This window comes from Lepisma saccharinum, chromosome 16 (assembly GCF_977018435.1).
Source record: "Lepisma saccharinum chromosome 16, izLepSacc3.1, whole genome shotgun sequence".
NCBI lineage: Eukaryota > Metazoa > Arthropoda > Insecta > Zygentoma > Lepismatidae > Lepisma > Lepisma saccharinum.
In genome coordinates, this window is record NC_139244.1 from 47,918,320 (window position 1) to 47,945,609 (window position 27,290).

Below are 27,290 nucleotides of genomic sequence, written 5' to 3' on the forward strand. Positions count from 1 at the left end.
AACTTGTTAATTTTATTACGAACGAAGAAAGAATGCATGGCACTTAATGCTGTAATGTTATTGATTAGATCATCGTTTATCTTGTCCGCATCGATTAATCTCCTTATGTTCTTCTTCTTCGTCTTGTCGTTTTCGTCCATCTCTTCTGTTATCACAATCGAGACTTCTAGATTATCATTTCTTCTCCCTGAAATTTTAGAAATGTAATTTTTCATGATCATCCAAAGCCGGAGAAATTTCAGCAATGTCGATTACACTGATCGGCATGAAAATCCTCCCACGAGGGTGAAAGGATGTACCTGATAGGTTTCGAGTCGCTGATTACGAATATCGCATTGAAAAAGTTCCAGCACGTAAGGTTTTTTTTTAGGGGGCATTTTCCATAAAAAATTACCGAAAAATTGTATTTTTGTAATGAAATTGTATTTTTTATGCTTGGAATGCATAATTGTGTATTTCTACCTCAATCCAATAATTGTTACTATATCCTAGGAACATTCTTTCCCCTGCCCCCACAACCCCCCCCCCCGAAATAGAAGAAAATTCCAAATACACCCCACCCACTCCAAAAAAAACAGTGAATTCTGCCACAACACACATTTTTTTGAGAATTCCAGATAAATGTCAAAACAAAAATGTGAATAATATTGCATTTTAACATTACTACTGGAAGAAATATTTTCACGATGTCCCATGAGCCATAAGTGACTGGCTCTAAAATAAATGGTATCTTACAATTTTTAACTATGTGTGACAGACTTATTTGTGTACATTGGAGTTCAACGTTTTATTTTCGTTACACTCTTCCTACACTGTCACCTCGGCTTCCTTCAAGGTAAAAAAAAACATAATCAAGTTGTGGTTATTCGTTGGCACCCCCTTGTCTAAACGACAAAAAGGATGTGGCTGGAAAAAGGTGCCAAGACATCCACCTCGTTGTCCCATGAAGCAGATATTTTACTTCCGAGGTGATCGTGGTGTAAGAGAGTCGCGTTACTCTGTGTCTGTTTATATCGTTAAGGAAAAATATTTCTGCGTGAAATATTGACATTTGTGTTAAACCAACATGCCACGAACTTGCAAAAACTCGGTAGATTCATTCTGCTACATATGTGGGGAAGTGGTCTTCAAGGAGCAAAGTAGGGCATTGTCACCGTTCCTAAAGACAGCGTACCACCTGTACTTTGGGTGTAAAGTCGGCGACCACGCGATTGGGCTCCCAAACAAAGTTGTAACTCGTGTGCGCGTTCTCTAAAAGGATGGTTGAAAGGTACACATAAATCGATACCATTTGCTGTACCTATGGTTTGGCGCAAGCCCCGGGATCATGTTGCAGACTGTTATTTCTGCCTGACCAATATTACAGGTTTCTGAAAAGGCACGAAGCATAAAATACAGTATCCTGACTTGGATTCTGCGAGGAGACCTCTCCCACATGATGTTGTTCTGCCTGTACCCATACCACCAGACTCATACACACTGAGCAGTGCTTCATCCGACGAAGAACCTGCGACTTGTCAGGATGTTGCACAATCTTCGAGTACGCATTCAGATCCCAATTACGCCCCAGTGTCTGACACTAAGGAACCACATGTGATAAGTCAGGAAGAACTGAATGATCTGATCAGAGACTTAAACCTTCCGAAGACCAAGGCCCTGTTGCTTGCATCACGACTTCAACAATAGAATCTACTTGACCGAGATGTGAATATATCGATGTACAGAAAAAAAGAGGTGAGCCTAGTTCCTAATTTTACAAAGGATGGTGATTTGGTGTATTGCAGTGACATTGCGTTGCTTACGGAACAACTGAAATTTGACTACATCACTGAAGAATTATCTCGGGAATCATAAGTCACCTAATTACAAAGACATTGTGGGCAGGTTAATTACTTCATTTCGTACCATGGGATTTAATATGTCCCTCAAGTTATATTTCCTGCATTGTCACTTGCACTTCTTCCCTCAACAGTACGGCTTGGGTGAGGTCTCCGATGGACACGGTGAAAGGTTTCATCAACAAATAGCTACCATGGAGAGGCGCTACAGTAGGAAATAAAGTGTGAATATGTTGGCCGACTTCTGTTGGAATGCGACACGCGAGACACCCTGTACAAATTACAAGAGGAGCAGGAACACCAATTGACATGCAAATGTTGAACTTTTACTCTTTATGTAGTTGTATCTGCTTGTTTTATATTGAAATTCTCCCTCAAAACTGGTACGTCTTGGAGAAAAACGGGTTGCGGATTCGAACTCAGGAGCTCGAAATCTATAAGAATCACCTAATTTGGTTCATGGGAGCGACAAAAAGTTTAATTTTGCCGAACAGTGATTCAATGGATGTTGTCATCTTCATCGGATACAATTTTTGAAAATTTTATACATTACTTCCGGGGGCAGGTGGGTTAAAAAACGCATTACCGAAGGTTACATGTTTTTTTTTACTCTCTCTTGTTTGGCCGATTTTGAATTTGGGAGTTATTTTTTTTATTTCGCCTTTCGCGACACGTTCGACTATTCGCTACAATACGTTTCAACCTTTTCTGTATAAACGTTTCAACGTTCCGGTAAACGTTTCAACGTTCTGGTAAACGTTTTAACGTTCCAGTAAGCGCGACTCTGGACGAAAACGACAAGACGAAGAAGAAGAACATAAGGAGATTAATCGATGCGGACAAGATAAACGATGATCTAATCAATAACATTACAGCATTAAGTGCCATGCATTCTTTCTTCGTTCGTAATAAAATTAACAAGTTATAAAAAGGATAGCAATCCAACTTGTCATTTGACCTCCTTAGTGAAGCATGTTATAAAAAATATATATATATTGAAAGTTTCCAGTTCGTTTCATTTCGCGATTCATCCTCATAGCCGCGATAAACTTAGGAGGCACAGGCTTGTATACATTCCATCTATCGTTCGGAGGAACAAGATAAACCGAGCACCTAACCAACCATTCAATGATAATAATATTCATGAATTTTTGTTTTGAATTGAGAAAGTAAAAAAATGATCACCTCCTTTAAATATCACATCTACTCTAAAGCATTCATTCGCTGTTCATATTTTCCGTCCTTGAATTCGAATGTGTGTTTTGTCTAACAATTGATTAAATTAAGTATCGAACATTATCGAAAAGCAATTCTGAAAACATTATACTGAAATATTAAGATTATAATAAGTGTTCTTCCATAGCCGTTTCAGTCTTCAAACTGCTTCCAACACTGCTTCTGCATACTTTTCAATAAAATCAATTTACCGTATGCCCTGGCCTTTTGCAGATTAACGAAAAATCGTCTAAAATTTGAAGTTGTGACCCTTCTCTATACCGTTGCAAGCTTTTTTGTGGTTATTCAAAGTACCTCATTTTCGCACATTCAAATATACACCAGTGAAGGGAGTTCATGTCTCATTAGTGATTTTAAATTTGTATTTTTGGGGCCATGCACATACTTCCTAACATTGTTGCTTTGTAGTCGATGAGTTGTGCGGGTACAGATGTGAAGTAGTTAATAAGACCCCACACAGACAAACCCCCCACCATTTCTTTCCGACATAGTTGTTGTTTTGTTACTAGAAAATTGTTATGATTACAGTATACCTGTATCAGTATAGAATAACATAGTGCCATTTTCTGTTTCTGTTGCCAGCAAAAGCAAATCTGCAGGTCACAGGTTCGAGAAACAAGACATTTTTTAAAAATTCTCCTGTGCATAATATGGACCACCTATAGCGATGATATAATATAGATCGTATTAACAAATATACTTCAAAGTTATGTAATAAGATTTTGGTTTAGTATTTAATCACAGCAGCAAAACAAACTCTCCATTCGCTTCACAACAGAAGTTAAGTACATTTTGCATACATGAAGAAGCAGAAATTTACGCCCCCGAGGTGTGCTGTTGGAAGACTATACAATAAGACGCAGCACCTCATTCTTTACAATAATAAGTAAGCAGTAGAGTAAAAAATCCTCTGTTTTATTTTGATGTAAAGAAAAGTTTTAGTCCATACATTGATCTGATCCCCCTTGTCCAAAATAATAATAATAATAATAATAAGCTCCGGTCTCATCTGGAGATTGCAACACTGATATGTCCGTCTATTCAGAAAAAAAAACAAAATTTTTAACATCCATGGACAATACCGTACAGCAGCTGTTGAGTCCCCCATATGTAAAGTTTCTTTTTTTTCCTCGTTAGCTGAACGCGAAGATGAGGATTGGAATATGCTCGAGACTCCCCGTTCATTCGGGTATAACATCTTTCCTTTCTAACACTCCATTTTTTTTCTGTAAGAGGGGGGCATTTCTTTAGATACCAGGAGCACCTGTCTGATGTGACCGCTCTCTGTTTCCAACTTCGCCACTGGACCGTTAACAAAAGCCAATTTCTACGTAATTCATAACCGTTAGTTGATATGTAAATATATTCAGCAATACTGAAAACTCACAGATGTGATGATGATTCAAGCAGATCACGATACAGCCGTATGCATGTAAAACTATTTTCGTCACACACAGGCAAAAAGGTAAAAAGTAACATTTCTCTCCTTCCCTCGCTTTTAGCCATCTTCAAATAAAATAGCATCCAGTATCCTTCTAGATAGGAGGTGAAACATGACTAGCGAAAGTAATAAAATCGAAGTGTGAATTATTTTGTTATGATCTCCCTCCCTTCTTCGCATGCATGTTTCATATCACGCTCGCTGACATTGAAATAAGCAAAAACAATTGCAAGACAGCACAGGTTATAACCCATCGTAACTAGGTCTGTTTTTTTTTTAAAAAAAATAATAATCGTCAGTCCATATGACAATGCTTTTGTGACGTGCACACCCTTTTTTTTTTGGTTGTTGTCCGTGATGAAATTTTTTATCATTGATAGGCCGGGGATTGAGCTTCTAACTTTCCACATTTACAAACAATATCGTTTACAATAATACCTTCGCTAGAAAGCACAGTACAATAAATATCCTTTTTTATATATAAATATTTTAAGTTATGCAATAACTTTGGACAGCAGCTAATTATCATGGCATTATATTCGCGTCCATGTCTGAAACTAGTCTTTATACACACAGCCAACTCACTCATGCAATATAATATCTGATGTAATATAATACAAACAGCTGTGGAAGGTTGTCGACTCTTCGCGAAACAGGACGTACACGTCAGACTTGTGCAGAAGATAGGGTCGACCCCTTGTCGATTTTGGTGATGTAGAGTACGTGTACGAAATTTGGAGGTCAAGGGTGGGCCAATTGTCAATTTCTTTTCGATAGGATTATCGTAGAGACATGCACTAGCATTGGCTCCTAACAAAATAAACATAGGTTATCATGGTTGAACCCCCCTCTGTCTGAAGCAGCAGCATGATATTGACATTTCGTAGATGTAGTATGATTATTCCTTTATATTTCAATTTATTGATGAGGTAGATAATTATTTACTTTCCAAGTCCAGCATTAAAAAATTGCAAATAACTCGAAAACGGTGAGATATTGCGCGAAAATAAATCGAAAAATCTCCCCCAAACACCACCCCTTGTCGATTTTGGGGATGTAGCGTATGTATGCCAAAGTTTGGTGGTCCTGAGTTCAAGGGTAAGGGATGTTTGCACACACCCTCCCAAAACTTTTAATCACTCGTAACTTCCGAACATGTAGCCATAGAGAGGTCTGGGGTTTAGTGTGTTGGTCGAGTCTCGGTATCCTCTGTCCTCCCATACCAAAAATTTAGTATAGGTCATCATCATAGAACCAAATTTTCATCAATCGAAAAAATTTTCCAAGTCCTGCACAGCCCGTTTACGTTTGTCGCGACTATCTTGAATTAACTAAGCGAGTCCAGATAGCATTGGCATTATTCTGCCTTCAGTTTCTTCACAGTAACATCAATTCATATTAACAACTTGCGAGAGAACATCATGCATCTCATTTACAACAGAGCAATTTAATATCCTCGTCTAGTACGCTGCACTTCTTTGACATTAGATGCAGTGCAGGTGTATCCCGGTGTCAGGCTGGTGAAAGAAAATAACATTCAACCAAGTAGCCGAATAGCGGTGTTCAAGTTCAGAAGATTCAACAAATGCCTGTCTGCTGCTTTAAACGTTCATTTGATTAGTTAACCACTCACCACGTGGTCATACACCACACCACATATTACACCTCTCCAAGACGTGGTGCAGACACCAAATACACTACATGACACCCAAAATCAACAAGGTAGGTTGCACCGTGTAACCAACTAGACGCATGAGTGTAGTTAAAAAATGCAGCGAACTAGACGGAGCTATTGAATCAAAATGATCACGTGGCATTCTCTTTGAATCTGACTTCACCTACCCCACCACGCACTCCTGGCAAGGTTATAGAGGCCAGGTATCCTAAAAAACAACAATTATTATTTGTTTGTTTGCATCACAATACAGAAATAATAAGAGGCACGCACGCGTGTGGCACATCATTCCCCCGAGAGAGGTTTACAAAGATCACAATATATAAACATTTGGTCCCCCGGGGACTTGGAAAATTACGATAAGATGCATTCGCTCACCATTGTTGCCAGCTATAGGTCTCTCTCTCTCTTCATCTTACAGCAACGTTGGCATCTCTATTTTTTTAGTTGTAGGTGGTTTGCCAACACTCTCTAGTTAATAATACTACATATTATACACACACACGCACACACATACTGTGTTGCCATCCACCCATCTCTCTCTTTTACGGCAGTGCGTGTTTGTTGCTGGCTCTCCTTGCCCAGTATGTATAGGTTGGCAAAAATTGCTTTATGCACTGTAAGACAAGCCTCAAGCAAGGTTGCCAGCTCCCTGCTTTAGGTTAGGTTAGACCAAGAAAAAAAAAGGCTGTAGGTAGGCCGTCGGTTGTTTAACTCTTCCCTCTCTCTCCTCTCTCTTTTGTAAAAAGCTATGGCAAAAATACCAGTAGGTTGGCAACCTTGCTTTATGCACTGTAAAACAAGCCTCAAGCAAAATTGCCAGCTCCTTGCTTTAGGCTAGGTTAGACAAAAAAAAACCTTGGTGATTTTTTCGAGTAAAATGTTGGCAACACTGCAAGAAAATAGGGCTTATGCCTTACAAAAACAAACCATTAAGGCAAGCCCCACCGAGCTCCACTTTCGGTGTGTGAACTCTCTATTTGGGTCTATTTTAATCTGGGAGAGAAGATAATGCCCGAGGGCGAAACCGTGCAGACGCTCTACGAGAAAAACAAGATAGACGATCTGTTGCAGTACAACGTCCAGGATTCGATGCTTGTGAGAGACGTATGTTTCTGAAAAACAGACTCGTGCAAACAATCGTCTCAACATGCTGCCAGAGCATGTTGCGCACGGACCAGGTTCGAGGGCACAAACTCAACTTGCATCTCTCGCATTACCATTTCAGCGAAGCGTTGCAGAACAAGCGATGTTTGTGTTTCCCACCCGGCACGGAAGTTGATGTTTATCGCAGCATCACGAATCCCACACCAGCTGCACGGAAGCTGATCTTCACGTGTATTTCTCATAGGACACGTTTAATGTCACATGCATACGTAAAATTATGGCCTTGCATAAAAAAAATCAAAAAATTTAAGAACAATAAAACTTTGCCGCCGGGCAAACTGCTCAAAATAGACACCAAACAGAACACCCCCGAAGAGATTCGCAACCACGTCAATCATTTTTACGTTCAAAAGCCGTACGGGAAAACCTTTACTTTTTGGTTGGGCACCACGCACCCTGGCGAGGTTATAGGGGCCAGGTATCCTAAAAAACAACAATTATTATTTTGTTTGTTTGTTTGTGTTACAATACACGTGTGTGTGTGTGTGTGTGTGTGTGTGCGCGGCACATCGTTCCCCCGAGAGAGAGAGGTTTACAAAGGTTACGATATACGGAGTTGGAAAATTACGATATGGCGCATTCGCTCATTACTGTTCCCAGCTATAAGTTTTTCTCTCTCTCTAGCCCCTTGCCAACTAAAAAAAAGTGTAGGTAGGAGTTGGTAACACTGCGAGAAAATAGAGATCATGCCTTACAAAAAAAAAACCATTAAGGCGATTTTTATTTGATGACGTTGAACCCGTGTAGTGATCCCATCCATCCATCTCTCTCTTTTACGGCAGTGCCGGCTCCCCCTGTTTAGTATATGTAGGTTGGCAAAAATTGCTTTATGCACTGTAAAGCAAGCCTCAAGCAAAATTGCCAGCTCCTTGCTTTAGGCTAGGTTAGACCAAGCAAAAAAAAGCTGTAGGTGGGCTGTCGGTTGTTTAACTTTTTCCTTTTTCTCTTCTCTCTCTTTTTTGTAAAAAGCCATGGCAAAAATACCAGTAGGTTGGCAACCTTGCTTTATGCACTGTAAAACAAGTCTTAAGCAAAATTGCCAGCTCCTTGCTTTAGGTTAGGTTAGGTTAGGTTAGAGTAGGTTAGGTTAGGTTAGGTTAGAGTAGGTTAGGTTAGGTTAGGTTAGAGTAGGTTAGGTTAGGTTAGGTTAGGTTAGGTTAGGTTAGGGTGGGTGTTGGCAGCTGTCGGTTGTTTAACTCTTCCCTTTCTCTCTCCTCTCTTTTTTTGTAAAAGGTTATGGCAAAAGTACCAGTAGGTTGGCAAATTGCTTTATGCACTGTAAGGCAAGTCTTAAGTAAAATTGCCAGCTCCTTGCTTTAGGTTAGGTTAGACAAAAAAAAAAGCTGTAGGTGGGTGTTGGCAGCTGTCGGTTGTTTAACTCTTCCCTCTCTCTCTCCTCTCTCTTTTTTTTTTTGTAAAAGGCTATGGCAAAAGTACCAGTAGGTTGGTAACCTTGCTTTATGCACTGTAAAGCAAACCTCAAGCAAAGTTGCCAGCTCCTTGCTTTAGGCCAGGTTAGACCAGAAAAAAAAGCTGTAGGTGGGCTGTCGGTTGTTTAACTCTTCCCTCTCTCTCCTCTCTCTCTTTTGTAAAAGGCCATGGTAAAAATACCAGTAGGTTGGCAACCTTGCTTTATGCACTGTAAGACAAGCCTCAAGCAAAGTTGCCAACTTATTGCTTTATGCACTGTAAAACAAGCCTCAAGCAAAATTGCCAACTTCTTGCTTTAGGTTAGGTTAGACCAAGAACCTTGGTGATTTTTTCGAGTGAGGAGTTGGCAACACTGCGAACCTCACCGAGCCTCATTTTCAGTTTTGGAAACTCTCAAGCAAGAAGCTGGCAATCTTGTTTTAGGTTAGGTTAGACCAAAAACCTTGGTGATTTTTTCAAATAAGAAGTTGGCAACACTGCGAGCCTCACCGAGCCTCACTTTTCGGGCTTAGAACCGGGACAACTGTACTACTGAAATTATAAGATTTATATGCACACAGTTGCCAAATGTTACAGTGCGTATTTTTATGAATGAAAAGTTGCTCGTGATTAAGTATTTCGCTGCCTTGCCAGTAGATACTGTTTGAGATTCTTTTTAAATAGCTTATGGCTGTTGATGGATGTTAGGGAGGTTGGGAGGGAATTCCATTCTTTAGTGGCAGTTACGGTAAATGATTTTCCGTAGGTGGTCGTATTATGTACTGGGACTGACAATAATTTTTTTCGTCGTGTTACATGTTCATGTCTGCTCGAATTTGTGTTCAGTTTTTCAAAGAGATATGCAGGCTGTTTGTTGCCTAGTACTTTATGTGTTAAAGTTAATAATTGGTATTTCGCGAGATAGAGAACTGTCTGCGTCCAGTTCGCTGCACGCAGTTTGAATCTGGCATTGTCAAGTGGATTGTCCATCCCCGTGCATGTGATGGCCTTTCCCATGGCGCAGTGGTAGCGTCATTGCCTTGTAATCAAGGGGTCCCGGGTTCGATACCCGGTGGAGGCACAAGTGGTTCGGATCCCACTTTAAACTGTAGGTCCAGTCCCGATTAGCCTTACTGTGCATAAAGTGGATTTAAAACACCAACTCAAACCATCCCCGTGCATGTGTAACAGCTTCGTAAAAACACTTCTGGTACACAGATGGTTTGATGCCTGATGAGAAGAAATGGACAAGCACACATACGGAGATGGTTCCGGCCCACAATGTTAATGCATGAAAACAGAGGAGTCGAGTGGTAAAAAAAAAGTCCGGATTTCACGTTCTGATAAAAGACGATTTAGGGGATAGCTGCTTCCCATTTTTTTTTGCTTCCACACTATGGCCTCTTGTCTACCAAGAGAAAGTAAACTTTCCTTGCAACCTCCCCCCCCCCCCAAAGGAATTCCTGGATACGTGCCTGCATACAGCGTATATTGATACAATTGTATGTTGAATTGTATCTTCTGTAAATATGCTGTAGCTATAAAGAAACAAACTGCCGGAGTACTAAATGAGGTGAGTGTACGAATCATTCCAAGGAAATCCTCAATGCCCCCTTCAAACCGTACCCTACCTTAAAACGTCGAACGTAAAAAATTGTACCATCGCACAGAAATTTCTGTGGAACCCCAACGGCAAAAGGAACAGTAGGCGAATTGTCCACCATTATTTTCATTCGATCCGTATTACACAATGTGATGATAATGAATTGAAATAATGACGTCAATAAGCAGGGGGCAATGCCGGTTTCGAGCCAACATAGTTTCATTCCTTAACACAATATAGAATGTAGAATAAAAAAAGTAATGAAAATAGCGGTGGACAGTTTGCCTACCATTATCTTTGCCGTTGACTACTTACCATCGACACGCCATGAATGCATTCCTGTAGCAAAAAATTCAATTTATGTTCTTATTTTGGTGGTATTCTGATCCATCTCATTAGCAACACTGGCAACATGTGCAGTTCCTTGCGTAGTAGTAGCAAGTAGTGGGGGGAATTGGGCTCATTTATCGCACCCAACTTGAACTCCATTCGTGTTGTGACGTAATTGCAATATTTTTCGTTATTAGGTTAGGCTTATTATGTTTAGTTCTCTTAGCAATCATGATAGCTTTGTGGTCAATTCCAAAAAAATATTGCATTGTATTCGTGCTAAGAGAACTACACCTAATAAGCATAACCTAATAAAGAAAGGATTAATCTCATGACGTCAGACCTCAAGTGGACTTCAAGTTGGGTGCGATGAGTGAAACCGGAATGTGGAAATAGGAGAAGTAGGAGGAGAGTGAATTTGCTTGGAAGTTGTGTAAAGCAGAAGCTATTTGGTGCAAGCAGGAAAGACTACACGTGCGAGAGAATAGTGATCAATTATAATCTGAGAGAGTAGTGTGCGGACTCAAATCTAACTCAGAACACTTCAGTGAAATCCACTGTTGGAGCATTGGAACACTAGTTTAAATCTAGTATATTTGTTCGTCCACGCGTGTGTACACTTCCTCGCACAAAATGGTTGTACATAAAATAAAGGATAAGGTAAGAAGGCTAAATAGTAAATTTTAAATGACTTATTCGTGTAAGTTGAACACAATTGCCTTGTCTTTTAACTTGTGGTAGTACAGTTTTTGTAAATATGAGAACCCTTGTATACCACCAACGTGGAACCATGAATGAATTGGCGGAACCGCATTTTACGAGACGGATAACTTCTCGACTTAATTGTGTTAAGTTTGTCATGCAATGCGTACTGTCTACTACATTAAAAGACACATTTTATGTATTACGTACTGTATTTTTTTCAACAGAGATGTGGTTTTCCTCGGAGCTGCATTTGTATGTGAACTGGAGGTAGACCGATACAGTTTCGGGTATTTGAAATTTTAATAATTTATTATTTGTCCTCTAACGATGCCTATTCTCGTGTCCCAGTGTATAAACTTTTATTTGTGGAGTTTCGGCTATCGGAAATTTTAATAATGGTAATTATGCGATATCACCCGAACACCTCTCACTCGTTTATTTCGTTAATTTTAGCATTGATACTTACCTGTTCTGGGTAAAACTGTCAAAGCCGGGAATCGGCTGTAACTCGTTTATTCTGTAATTGTTGACATTCGTATTTACTTATTCTGCATTGCGAAAGATTAACAAGGAATTTAGCTTTTTTTTTTTTTAACGAAATTAGTATATCTTGTGGACATATTTAGTAATTATTGTTCGTTCTTTTCTCCCTTCCTGAACATGCAAAATGGCGGGCAAATCTTGACTAGCGTTGTGTTTCAAACGGCAAAGCAGTGTTTCAACCTTGTTAACAGAAAAATTCCCGCAAAACATAGTGAAAACACGTTTAACTCTTTTATTTCAGAATTAGTTACATTTGTACTTACGGTACTACTTTACTATACCTGAGACACCTGGGAATCATTTCTTTCGCACTTTTTTACATTGCTAACGTACTATTCTGCATTCCAGAACACTTATTTAGGTGAAATAATTTAATTTGTTAGGAAAGTAATGTATATTTCTTACATTTACGAGTACTTACTGTTCTTGTTTATTTCCACATACAACATGGCGATAGCTTACCGTTGATCGTTCCTTGAGCCAGAAAAACCATTGACGTTAGCCCAAAAATTCACGATAGCCCCACAAACCATCACGGGTACAAGGTATGCCTACTAGGTTAGGTTAGGCCTGTTAGGTTTGGTTCCATTAGCACTCCTTTCGTTCAATTAAGCATATACGGACAATACGAGAGCGTATTCTGCTCTCATGCAGGAAGCAAATGGCAGCAGCAGCAATAGCACGTCGGAAATAGATTTTCGTACAAAACCACATGCAATCGCATTAAAATGAATCAAAATTACATTCCCGAACATCAACAATGCTACAGAAAATGATTTGCGTAAGTACTTTCTCCTGTAAATTTGAAGAAATCTGTCTCAGGTATAGTAAAGTGTTACCGTACTTACCTTATATGCATAGTGGAACATTTTTCAACTTGGGATTGTTATATTACAAGTATTTATTGGTCGTTGCTAATTCGGCGGACAAATCTTGACTCACGTTGTCTTATCGTCAGCTGATATGTAGTGTGTCCAAACTTATGAACCAATAAATGCTGCCCAAACTAGTTCACAAAAAGTTTTTAAGTGAAAATTGATCCACAAACCATTCACGGAAGGTTAGGTGAGGCAAACAGAAAATTAAATTGGAAAAAAAAAACGCTCACATGTAATCTTGTAAAACTACCGCATGGTTGCTATGCTAACTTATTATTATTAACCGAAAAATGGTGGTTTTTAGGCTAAAATTGATCCACAAACCATTTATGGAAGGTTAGGTTAGGCAAACAGAAAATTAAATTTGAAAAGAAAAACCGCTCACGTCATCTTGTAAAACTACCTCGTGGTTGCTACACTGACAGGGGGTTACATAATCGAATGCACAGAACATTTGATTCACGTAGTCGACAGTAATGGTGGCATGAGCTATTGTGCAATGGAGATACACGAATGTCGAAAATTACAATATTTACCGGCCGAATAAGTTGCACGAATGGAAAAAACACTATTCCCAGCTTCCAAAGGTCCACAGGAACTCAATTCCGTAAGTACTTTCCCATCTTTTCTCCTGTAAATTTGAAGAAATATGTTTTCACTATATCTAATTGTTACCTCTGGTTCAAGTACATGGATGGAAATGCAAGCAACAGCTTTCGTGCATCAGACGGACATTATTATAGAAAAATACATGAATTAGCGGCCAAATACATTGAAAAATGCGAGAAAACACTTCTACAACCTTCCGAAATTACACAGAAACTAAATTCCGTAAGTACTTTCTCCTGTAAATTTGAAGACATCCGATTCCTGGCTTTCACAGTTTTACCCCTATTCTGCATTGTGGAAGATTCTTTAAGGTGAAGTTATGCCTTTTTTCCATAAAATAGTGTCAACTTTTCATATTAAGTCATTATTTGTCTTCCTTGTTCTGCTTGGGTAACACAATATGGCGTGCACTCGTCATGGATCATCGCGCGTCGTGCTTTTGTTTTGTTGATTTGGAGTGGGTATGCAGTGTGGTAACATTATAGTATAAGGGAAACGGATTTCTTCCAATTTACAGGAGAAAGTACTTACGGAAATCATTTTCTGTAGCGTTGTGGAAGTTCGTGAATCTAGTTTTGATCCATTTTAATGCGAAAATCTCTGTCCGACACGCTGTTTCTGCTGCCGCCATTTGCTTTCTGGGTAACACTTTACTATACCAGAGACGGATTTCTTCAAATTTACAGGAGAAAGTACTTACGCAAATCATTTTCTGTAGCGTTGTTGATATTCGGGAATGTAGTTTTGATCCATTTTAATGCGAATGCATGTGGTTTTCTACGAAAATCTATTTCCGACGCGATATTGCTGCTGCTACAAGCCGATGTTGTCCGTATATGCGTATATGCTAAATTGAATGAAAGGAGTGCTAATGACACCTAACAGGCCTAACCTAACCTAGTAGGCATACCTCGTCCCCGTGATGGTTCGTGAGGCTATCGTGAATTTTTGGGCTAACATCAATGGTTTTGGGGGCTACCCGTTAATGGTTTGTGGGAAATAAGGAACAACAGTAAGTACTCGTTAATGTAAGAAGTAGACATTATTTTCGTTAAAAATTCATTATTTCACCTTAGGAAATGTTCCGCAATGCAGAATAGTACGTTAGCAATGTAAAAAAGTGTGAAATATATGATTTATAGGTGTTTCCCTTATACTATAATAGTACCCAGTGTTTCAACCTTCTTAACCGAAAAATACCTAATTTCATGTCCATTATGTCATCACAAACCATTCACGGATAGCCCCAAGAAAACATCTGTGTAAAATTTGTGCCACAGAAATCTGTAAGGGATTCCTGTTTTTTGTTTTTTTTTAAGCAGGTCAGTAGTTAATGTGGAGCATACTAACATTTATTAGTATACTCCTACATGCTTACAATGTTTAATTTTTGAGGTTCGTTAAGTTTGACTCAAAAGTTCTGGTTGTCATTCTGATATTGTCATTATATGTGCATGTTTTCCACATGAGTCTAATTCTATACATATAAATAAGTTCATGCTGCTGTGTATCTGTAAAAATCATTGCATGTTTGAATTTAGATGCTTAGCTGTTCTTTGGTATGAGGTACGCTACCCTACCACAAGTTAGTGTCAGAAGTTGGGATGTTACCACTATCAAAAATATATGGATGTGAAGGTTTAAGGTGGGAGTTGTACCGATTCAAGATTTTGTTCAATATATGCTTTTGTAGTTAGGTGGGCCTGGTTTGGTTCTCTTAGCATTAAAATAAAGTCCCTAGATGCATTCTAATAAGCTTCCGATTTACTTCCACATTAATTTCCACTAGTCTACGATACTTACAGCCACTTGTCAATGGAAAATACATTGTCCATGGGAAGCATACATGTTTGCGTAAGGTAATTTTTAATTTCCAACATAAATAACTTTTTCGAAATCCGAACAATGCTCATTATGTTAAGGGAGGTTCAAATTTTGTGACAATGATTGCCAAAGTTCTACGATAATTAGTCTTCCTACTAGGAGAATTTTTAAACAAATCATAAAACAATCAGAACCGTTACCTCACAACCAAGTGCTTTATTTTATTTTGTCACCTTAAACCTTCACGTTCATATATTTTTGATAGTGGTAACATCCCAAATTAGATATGGAGGCTCACAAATCACTTTAAGAACTTTCAATATAGTTGGTTAGAGAGAAAAAGCCACTATGTTTCTATCCTCCAAAACTTGAATCAGTAGTTTTGTGGGGTGGAAACTTACTTGACTTAACAAGGTGTCTACCAGTGAAGGAAAAGTAAAGAAATGAACAGGTAAGTGAAGAAGTGAAGAGAAAGTTAGGAAATTATGCTTGTGGTGAAAAATTTTTGCTATCACAATGACTGATTGATTGATTTAGTTTATTTTACTTCACTTTTCTGCCCCTTTGGCTAATCACGAAGATGAGGATGAATGGAGGTAAGGGATGAAGGGACAATCACAACTATATAGGACTACAACACGAGCCCCACATAAGATTATACTGGCTGTGAGTCCAGATGTCAAGAGCCTTGCTAGTCTGCCAATTGCAGTCCACGGTGCATTAATAGATAGTGTCTAATTCTCTTGTTAAATACAGTTTCAGTTTTCATCTTAACTGGCCTTTTGGCAGGTTTTTTTTTCATGAAATATTTATTTCCTTAATTGCAACTTTACCTATGTAGAGGTCAGAATTTTGGATTTATTTTTAGATTTCCGTATTTGCATACCTGGGAAATTGCTCTAGCTCGTGTGGGGTTTAGTGATCTCTGCATTAAACTTTTAACTTGATGCTTAAAATAATATTCAGCTAATTAAATTTAAAACTGTTTCAAAAGTGATTATTAGTGCTTGGAAGTTGAAAAATCATTTTTTTCTGAGCCTTGAAGACAATGCTTAGCTTAATATCAGTTTGTTTCCCTTAAGTTAGAACCCGAAAACAGTGTTTTTATTTTGCAAATTTTTTTGTATTTTAGTTCATTTTCAGTAGTTTTTGCCATTTTTATTGCATTGTTCTTCATTTTTAAGGTTTATTTTTCTTCCCTGTTGTTTTGTGGATTTTAAATGCATTTGCTAGCATTATTTATGTATTTAAATTTCCTGACATGGTATCAACTTCCGAGCCCTAGTCTTCATTGTAAAATTTTGGAAACTCTGTTATGAACAGTACTTTAGATCTCTCATGTGTAATTTATTTTTAACAGGAGGAGTTTGATTGCAAGTTGTCTGAAGCCGAGGACAAACTGGTTGTAGTGGACTTCTTTGCGACATGGTGTGGTCCATGTAAAGTGATTTCTCCCAAAATAGAGGTAAGTTGCATTCAGATATAACTATATGATGCCATTGTTTTTCTGTACTTGCACAGAAAAATGTCAATTCCTGTAAATACCTTCACTAAGAGAGCTGTACCTCTTCATATGTCATCAGCTCAAATACTTTGAGAGCTACATAGGATACCCGTGACCCTCTGTACCCCTTCGAGAAAGTGAAATATGTTGCATGGTTTATGAAGATTATGTTGTTTATGAACATTTTCCATTTGCGAAGATGTGTTGTTGTGAAGTAAAGTACATCTGTTACCTTAGCATGAATCAGAACAGCCCAAAAGCATCATGCAAGTGAATATAGCACTCAATACGAAATTCCACAAGCGCAACAGATGGGAAGTTGCCTACCCTTTCATAAATGTATTGTAAATAAAGTAAATCATACAAGGGACTGTAAGTTTATGAAGCCATAGTAGGAATGAAATTGTTAGGAGTTAGATTTATTGGTGTTTTTGGACTGAAGCATTTCCTTTAACATTTTTGCTAGCATAAATGATTCCAAAAATCTTATAGCAGATGGTTCTTTGCACACAAGCATTTCATGTAACATTTCTGTAAGCTTTTACGAATGCAGTGTATAATATAGGGTCTACCAATTTGAACGTCAGATCTTTAAAATTAGATAGAATGAAAACCACAAGTGATAATGACATAATATTTTTTTTATTTTGAAGAGGAAACAATAGCATTATGTTTTGAACAATATGTCATTCAAATGTCCTGTTCTGCTTCGGTGGGTGGAATGGATTCTGAATGTACAATTATTCAGCATGTCTGCACACATATTGAGCAATATGGCCTCAATGGTTCGTTCGATGTTCAGTTTCAGGTCACAAACTGTGCGTGGCTTAGTCTCATATAGCCCTTAGGTTTGACGTAACCCCATAGAAAAGAATCAGGGGGGGGGGGGTTAGGTTACATGATCTTGGTGGCCAGTTCACATCACCCTTTTTGGACAGAACTCGTCCAGGGAACTTTTCGTGCAATAATTCCTTTGTTTGGCAAGCTCTGTGGCAAGTTGCACAGTTTGTTGGAAAAACACATTGTTGATGTCAAGATTTGCCAGTTTAAGCCACAAAAACTGCACCACCATATTCCTGTATCGCTCCCCATTGACAGTCATTGATTTCCATGTTGGTCCTCAAAAAAAGAAGGCCTGATCACGCCATTGGCCCAAAAACCGCACCACACAGTCACTTTCTTAGGATGAAGGTGTACATCCAGAATTACTTGCGGATTTTCATCTGCCCAAATCCTACAGTTTTCTTTGTTTGGTCAGTCGATTATGTTGACCATAAATTCCTCTCAATGCACAAAATGTCTGTCGAACTGAACACAAATTTTGATAATAAATTCGAATAATTTCTATGCGTTGTTGCATTGTGTGTGTCTCCATGATAACTTGCCAGAGACTACTGTACACAGATGTCACAGTTCCATCTCGTCGTTCCAGTCAATGTTGCCACAACACTCTTTCAAAGTTCTGACGTTCAAATTGGTAGTCCTTTTATATACAGCATGAAAGACATGTTGAGTTGCAGTTCCCGGTGTTTATAATTGAGGCAACTAAGATATTCTTCCTTAAGTGTACTGTATATGTTATAAAGTATGTATTTACGCAGCACCATTGCTTTTTACCTAAAACCATTTAATAGGAAATGTTATTCCTCTCGGTTAAATAGTATAGTATTTTAAAAATGTGAAGTGATAACATTGTTTTAATCTCGTACAGCTGCCATCACATCTGCACTTGTGACTGCAATTTTATATCATGTAAAACATCAAACTGTCGATTAAAAAAAATCGATGTAATTCTTGAGTAGGTAGTCATGGAAACCAACATAGAACCTTAAAATCAATAATCTTAGGGAGAAGTATTTCTTTCCACGACACTACAGTGGGTCAATGACACCTTTCATAATCTGTAGTAGTGAATGTAAGGCACTGAGTGCAATGTGCAATAAAACAAATTGTTGCATTCTTGTAAATGTTGTATCACAGGCTAAGAAATTGTTGTGATGAGTTTGCAATTTCAGGGAACTATACAGTTCGCCAGATATGATGGCAGATGTGCTATGTGTAGACACTGTCTTACTGCCACTTCAAGATTAACAATTTCCTTTTGTCATGTCTTGGAATGCGAATTTAAAGATAGACATCACACTCCTGTGTTTGACAATGCAAGGACAATTACATGCACACATTCCGCAGGAATTTAGAAAATTTGTTCAGTCTTAAATGAAATTGCTCTCTTTATATTACAGGTTCCCCCACTGACTTTGAAATTCTCAGAAAGCCAGACAAATTCATAAAATTGTGGCATTTCTTGCAACTGTAACTGCTGCTTTCGTATTTAGATTGATAAAAAAGTGTGAATGATTAATTGGTCTTGAAAGAAAATATCTGGAAAAGTGCAATGGAATTTGTTCTAAGAAGTTAAATAGGAATCTTGAATTACCTGAGAACAATCAATATTCCCAGTTTGCCAAAACTAGCAACCTACTAGAATGTGATGGGAGGAAAATGGAAAAGGAAAATTGACTAATTTTAAATGCTTAACCACATCATTTTCTGTATTGCATGTATACGGTCTTGCTGGCGGACATACACTACATGTGGCACTTTCATATAATTTTGAATGTGCAAATAATGTGTGTTGCTGCAGTATATTAGCTCTTTCTGGTAGTCAGGCAGCTAAATGCTATTCTTGCAGGCAAACTAGACCAACAGGTCAGACTAGCTTTGTCCATTTCCAGCTTCCATGTGCTGCAAGACTTTAAACCTGCCTCACCATTGTGGTGGAAAGTTTGAAACTGGTCTCTTAGTTCTGTTTCTTAACTGTAGTTTCAAAACTTACTATGAACTCATTTAATAACATTCACGACACAAAAAAACATAAAATTCTTGCTTATTTTCCTGTGTGTTGCTCACATCAGCGATACAATGTGAATATTTCTGTGCAATTTAGGGTGACCAGACACATACATTCAAAAAGAGGACACCACAAAAAATGGCAACACGTTTGCCATTGCTCATGATTTAAACATTCTTACCAACACTTTGCTCACAGATACTTCTCAGATGGTATTTTTCAATAATTTCCTCTTACCTTTATGCAAAGAAGGCATCTCCCGATCCAGTGGTATTCAAACTGTTGAGGCATGCCTCCCTGGGGAGGTGCCCAAGTTTTGCAGGTGAGGCGTGACAACTTCTGAAAAATACTTCTTTTTTGAAAGTTTGAAATGTGTAAATTAAAATTTGTTAATATCTTCTTCCGTGTGATTGTAAGCAACGTTGGTTGTCCCTTGGCAATGTCATCTCCCATGTTTTTGAACAGAGACAGAAATTGCTGTCATGTCATGGGGAAGAAAACCATGCCATACCTTGCCAAAACTGGATTTTTAACCATGGCGGTGATAAAGTCCAAATACAGATTAAAGAGTAAATATCCAGAATGATATGCATCTTCCCATTTCAAAATATGTACCCCCATGCGAAGAACTGTGTGAAGTCTAGCAAGCACATACTTTCAACTGACTTTGCTAAACATTTTAATATGCCTGTTATTTACATTTATTATAGAGGTTTTCGTCTGCCTGTATTATCCTTTTTTCTCATGAGTGGATTGGCGCTAGCTTTAAACATGGCTTTAAAACTGGCTATCTCACAGGCGGCAGAGTTCTATGAGGAGGTTATCCAAAAACTCGTAGTTCGTTACGATAAATGTTTAAACTGGCAAGGAAATTATGTAGCAAATAGAGAAGTGTGTATAAGTTCAGAAAATAGATGTTTTTTTTAAAAAAAACATTTACTTACTTAGTTTTTATTGCAAAACTGATCTTACTTAAAAAATAACCCTCGCATATTATTATTGTGGGGAGGTACGTCAGCTGCAGGAAGCCAAGACAGCAAATAGTTTGAAAACCCCTGTCCTAATCTATTATTTAACACTTGACAATAATAATTAAGAATAGTTACAATTTGAAGCACAGAATTTTGCTCCTTTTCCAATTGTTGGATATTAGAATGAAATATCCCCTTAAGTGAATGTAAATTTAACAAGTAAACTTCGCTTATTTCCAAGAAACCAAATTGAAATTTTAGGTAGTTTAGATTGGGACAAGAAATGTTATTTTAATTCCGAGAACATTTCTAGCACACTTTTAACAGCAGGAAAAAGTGTCAGCTACTTTACAATTTGCCCCATATTTGTTTCTTCCATCCTTTCAAAGCTGGATATTTTCTTGCAAGATAATTGTTGAATTTACACTTTTGCTTCGTTATTTCATAAAAATAATATGTAATAATGAAAATTCTCACTACATGCATCTGTATCACGTATGTATGACCCAAAAAGAAACTGGCTGACCTTCGTGTCTGAGTTTTTGGCACAGCGTGCTACCGTGCCAGGAGTTCTAGGTTCGAATCCCAGCCTGGGCATGGGTGTTCTCTGTGATTGTCACTTCATCATATCATCCCTCATCCTCATGTTCGTGGTGAGCCAAAAGTGACTGAAAAGTTAAGTAAATTTTTTTTTTTTTTTTATTTTAGGGCGAGGTTTAACCTGTGGCTGTTTCCCCACCTAACCCTAAATAAACCAATCAATCAAAATGGAACTAACTGCACATACATACTACATGCGTTATAATCTGAGACTTGCTCAGGGGGTGAATCAATGAGTTAGAATAATACTAATGACTCAGTCGGGAAAATGGTAGTCTTCAGCTCCTAGATGCTAGGTGAGCATTGCTCGAATTCTTAATTGATATCCTTAAATGATGGTCGTTCTCTGTGTAGCACATTTGCTGTGGTTGATGCTATACTCTTTCCAAAAAAGTAGGACATTTACCCATTTCTAAAAAATCTTCCCAAACGCCGGACACACACCTAAAAAGGAGGACATGTCCTGATAAAAGAGGATGTCTGGTCACCCTAGTGCAATTGATCTTTCAGTCCTGAAATACTTTAGTTCAAATGTTGCATTATGTTCTTTGAGTGTAATTCACAAATGCTTCATGCACTTTAGTCATTAAATAATGAAAGCTCAACTGGTAGCAGCATGAATAATTATGCAATACATTCTAATTTATGGCAAACTACCATATCGCTGCAGGTTTTAATTTGGCTAGCAACAGTACAAACATTTTTAATAACATGTTTATTATCCTGAATTAAAAATATGTGTGATAGAGAAAATTCACAAACATTAAAGAACATATACTGTAGTCATTATATTTAGAAAAATGTAATGAAAATTTCCATAAGCAAAATCGAAAGAAGAAAAAATCTTTAGAACCGAATTTCAAAATTCAGGTGCAAGGTGAAAATTTTTGGTGCACCATGGCGACTGGATGCCCTGTATTTTTCTACCCCTGTATGTAATAACAGTTGGGCTGAAAAGTTCGTAGGCTAACATAGTAAAAAATATTTTTTTGACAAAATTTGATTTTATTATTCAATATAGTTGCCTTCGAGGGCGATACAACGATTATAGCGGTCATACAATTTTTCGATGCCATTTTTATAGTACGATTTCTCTTTAGCCTCAAAATAGGCCTCAGTTTCGGCGATTACCTCTTCATCAGTGCTAAATTTCTTTCCAGCGAGCATTCTTTTAAGGTCTGCAAACAGGAAAAAGTCACTGGGAGCCAGATCTGGAGAATATGGTGGATGGGGAAGCAATTCGTAGTCTAATTCATATAATTTTGCCATCATTTTCATTGATTTGTGACATGGTGCATTGTCGATTGTGAGCACGCGCGACACCCATTTTGCACACAGCTTTCGCATGTTCAAATATTCATGCACAATATGTCCAACACGTTCCTTTGATATTGTTAAAGTCTCAGCTATCTTGATCAACTTCACTTTACGATCATTTAAAATTATTTTGTGGACTTTTTTGATGTTTTCGTCGGTAACAGCCTCTTTGGGGCATCCACTGCGTGCATCGTCTTCGATGCTCATTTCGCCTCGTTTAAATTTAGCAAACCACTTCTCAACGGTTGATTTTCCTGGTGCAGAGTCTGAATAATGTTTATCAAGCCAAGCCTTGGCTTCAACAGTATTTTTTTTCGCCAAAAAGCAATGCTTTATTAACACACAAAATTCTTTTTTTATCCATTTTTTCACAATAACAAAAGCTGCTTCACTCACAATGCTATATCTCACGAACTAATTATCCGGCAGCTGTGAAATTTATACACGTATCTTTTGAAAGTTAGTACTAAGTAAAAATCACATGGATTTAATTCTAGTAACGCCATCTATGAGTCAGCCTACGAACTTTTCAGCCCAACTGTTATGTGCCAGTATTTCAGGTATGTGAATTGTTTCTTACTTCAGAAAGAGGTTGCAAATGTCTGCCACTAAAATATTTCATACTGTGCTGATATATCACTAATATGAAGGGTAAGGGGGAAAAAACAAGAAATGTCCATTTTTTCGATTTTGAGGTTTACAGCTCATTCTGTTGGTTGGAACTTGTACTAAACAACTGTATGCTACCCACTGGAATGAAATGAGGATTGTGCGTGTAAGAGACGATCAAATATTTGAGGTACTGTGAAAGAACATAGGAAAGATTAGTATTAAAATGTAGTTTTCTCCAAAAACTGGTTTTGTGACATTCCTTGTTCTTTCCCCTTACTTACCCTTCCTATGTTCTTGTATTCTTCCAGGTACTCTCGGAGGAACACGTTAATGTTGTGTTCCTGAAAGTAGATGTTGACGAGTGTGATGATATAGCCCAAGAATACAATATTTCAGCCATGCCAACCTTTGTGTTCATAAAGAAGAAGGAGAAGGTAATTTCTTACTGTGTACTTGACAAAATAATTATTTTTTTTTTACTGCAGGGACTTAACAGTTTGCTTTGTAATTTTAATATATACCCAACAATCGCTAGGTGTTGCAGTAATTTTATACGAATAAGTCATTGCCACCAAAAAGTACGTTTTGGCATCCTACTTTATGTTAAAAAATGGATAGAGAAAGAAAAAAATGACTTGTCACGGCTAATCCTGGACATCTGGTCATTGTAGATAAACTTCCAATACTTGTATTATGTTGAAATTTGCCATATCTTCATACGCAAGTAAATTAACAAACTAGGAAAAATAAACCTGAAAGCAGTAATGTTTGTGGGACTAATGTGATGACAGCCATACTCACGAGGTTAAAACGGGAATTTAGTTCCCAGGAATGCAGCAAACAGGGGGTGAGAATAAGCATGTTATCATGTTACACTCCATTGCAACAGTCTGTTCAGTATACTGGGGAAGAGGCAATTCCCAAAATGTAAGTTTCGGTAGACTGTTTAATAAAAACCTAAACTGGCTGTGCAATATCAATTTTTCGATAATTCAATTGATATTAAGTTGATATATCGGGTATCGAAAATATGGATAATATCCATGTTTAAATATCGATAATATCCATGTTGACAATATCGATGATACTGACAATACCGACACATCTAAGTCTTTCAATTTGAAGTTTTAATTGAATTTTAGTGTTATCTAGGAGAATCTGAGAATAGGGTTGTTGTTTGTGACAAAAATTGGAGTCCCATAACACAATGGGTACTATAGTTCTTAGCTACAACATACTGATCGAGGAACTGAAAAAAGCGAGCTTGAATGGTGATGTGTCATTCCTAATGTAGGAGTTAAGTCAAGCAAAAAGTTGTTTATGGTGACAAGTGTGGCGCTCACTGTGGGGAGATACAAATGATGAGAGATTGCCTCTGATGAACATGGAAAGCAAATATGTGCAACAACCAATAAAAAGAGTAAGGTTCCTACCTTATAGAACATACTGGTTACCTGTGTGTGCCAAAGCATAGGGATACTATCACTTGGCAGCGAGTCGGTCTCGAATTGTAAATGACTATCATTATAGGTCTCGTCTCGATTTATATACAGTTTGTCACAACACAAACTTTTGTAGTTTTGACACTATGAGCGGTGACAGCTCCAGAAGAGGGCAGGGCAATGCCCCCCAGTCGGCCAGTCTCCCACCCTCCCGACAAAAACGAAAAACTAGATAAATAAATGTTTTTTGGTTTTTTTTGTGTAAATATGGTTTGTTGTATGGTGTTTAGAAGTTTTCTAAATATAAGTCATTACCCTTTCTTCTCAATTCATTAGATGACTTTGTCTTTCCAAATTTGAATAAAATATAGGTGCAAGTTTCAACTTTTATATTCTTATTTATGATGTTGTTAATGCAAGATAAGAATTTGCCAAGTCTGAGAAACCAGGTTAAAATAATCTTTCAATAGTGATACACCACCAATAAGTGGCTTTCTCACATATTTCTGAAGAGAGTTCCACACTGCCATGTATCGAAAGTTATTTTTCTTATCAAAGCTCCACAAAGGGAAAGGCTATAATTTCCATCCTGCTTCTACTCCCTGGTGAATGCGGAGAAGTTCAGACTTGCAGATCGTAAGGTGATGGGGAAACCGAGCAGGGGTGAATATGAATCCTGTACTGTTTAGCCCCATCAAGGGCTAAAGAATGCATGTACAGACTAACGTGTATTTTAATGCAGACAAATTTAAAAACTGTGATATCAGTATTGTGTATCGACATATTGAATATAGACATTGATATACTGACATCGATATTTTTACGATATCGACACTTCGATATTTTGAAAAAAAAATGACTTATATCAAAATATCGCACAGCCTTAAGAAAGTAGGGAGCTGGGCAGAACAGTGCTGAATCCCGTGCACAGTATGGCAATGTCGAGCGAGCTGCATTGCCTAGTTCAAGCGTCAGACTGACCTCTCTCCAGCGCACTTTTGTGTCATCCCTGACCTTTCGAGCAAATACTGTCAGTTTGTAACACATGGATTACAAGACACTCTTAAACCTCCGAACACACAGGATTATGTTCCGACGTGGCAACAGCATGAACTTCTGGCACCTGCCAAATTTCATGGCCGCACGTTTAGATTCTCTAATCCATAAACCACTTTTTGATATAATCACCACCAATAGATGATTGTCAGTTTTTATTCATTTAGTTCTGTGGGTGTGTCTACTTGTTAAACTTTGATTCATCTCTTTCCAGGTTGATGAATTTGCAGGGGCAAATGAAACTAAGTTGATTGATTGCATCCAGAAGCACAAGTGAAGAATGTTCCTGGGTCTATTAAGATAATTGAATGTTTTGTAGAATAGAAACAGCAACATTTCTGTATACAAACATAGCATAAATTTATTTTATATACATTTTACAGAATTGTAATGTCTGCATTTCAAAATGTGAAAAAAATACTTAAATTATAAGTTTATTGATTGTGTAAATTTCTGTGTCCTTAATTTAATTCATTCCACAGTTAAAAACATTGTGTTGTTTATATTCCTTGTGCTTGGAAGTTATCAAGATTTATACATCACCTACTTAGCTTTGTGGACATCAGTGCAATTTTTGATGTGTTGCTGAACACAGCTGTTTTTCGTAGCCTACCATGCACTATGGAATAAAACTAAGCCTGTGGTAGTTTTTGTGCCTTGAGGTGTTATTTGGCAAGATATTTTGCAGAATCTGTTTAAATCTTTATACATTATGGTTAGTGTTTACAAAATTACAAAATATATTGCTGTTGACTGTACTGCTTTAGGAAGAAATGTTCATAGTAACCAATGTGAACTATTTCTATAAATGCAAGAATTTGGGAAAGGGTGAAATGTATACTGCTGGCATATTTCCCCTGTTATCTCTCCTAGAATGAGCTTGTAATGTGGTAGAATTTTCTTGGCATGATAGTTCTATAACATTTTTTATAACTTGATTTTAGGACATCTTGTCCCTGTTCCACAATTAAGAAATGATTCATTCCTGAAAAGAGGCATTATGTAGAAAAGAAAGAAGTTGCTGTGTTTGTTCCAACTTTGCTCCTTCAAGAGGCTATGAAGTGTATACCATTTGGCAGTGTTCTTTGACTATTCAATAAAAATGGTGTAAAATATACTTCTCTATCAGTGTTCAATAATTTTTATTATCCTTAACTTTGAACCGTTCCCTTATTATCCCGAGTATAATCGAGATTTATCCTGTACAAATGTTTGAGAGGCTCTCTGCTGCAAAGTACAGTAAATGTCCACTTGGAAGCAGCACCTTACTCAGCTTTATGCTTGGAATGTGTAGCAGAGTGAGAGATGTCAAAGGCAAGAAGATTGGCAGTGAATCACATTACTACTGCCCAGGTAGCAAAGTTCCCTTATGTTCAGCTCCATGCTTCAGAATTCACCATTGCCTCTTAATAATTTTCATGCATGCATGAAGGGCTCTGGTGTAAAACATGGTGACATTTTTGTCATTTCGGAGTTCATTAAGAAGAGATTATTAGAAGCTATACTGTAGATAAATTGTTTTCGTGTTGTGTTTATAAATTTCAGGATGGTTAAGAGTCTAAAGCAAATTGTTTGATATGGCAATTTCACTTGAAAATTGAAGGATGGCACATTCTACTTTGTACACATTTCTAATCGGATCTATTCATACGAACCTAAAACTAAACAGCAATCCACT

General features: G+C 37.7%; 1 protein-coding gene across 1 annotated transcript; it reads left to right on the forward strand.

The window, feature by feature from the left end:
• The first annotated feature begins 11,098 nt into the window (after nt 1–11,098).
• On the forward strand, nt 11,099–26,729 carry LOC146000470 (thioredoxin-2-like). The gene is made up of 4 exons (XM_083138130.1): nt 11,099–11,360; nt 16,620–16,724; nt 23,423–23,548; nt 25,827–26,729. Exons 1-4 carry the CDS (start codon nt 11,334–11,336, stop codon nt 25,887–25,889), a joined length of 321 nt encoding a protein of 106 aa, XP_082994256.1. The 5' UTR covers nt 11,099–11,333; the 3' UTR covers nt 25,890–26,729.
• Nucleotides 26,730–27,290: the final 561 nt, after the last annotated feature.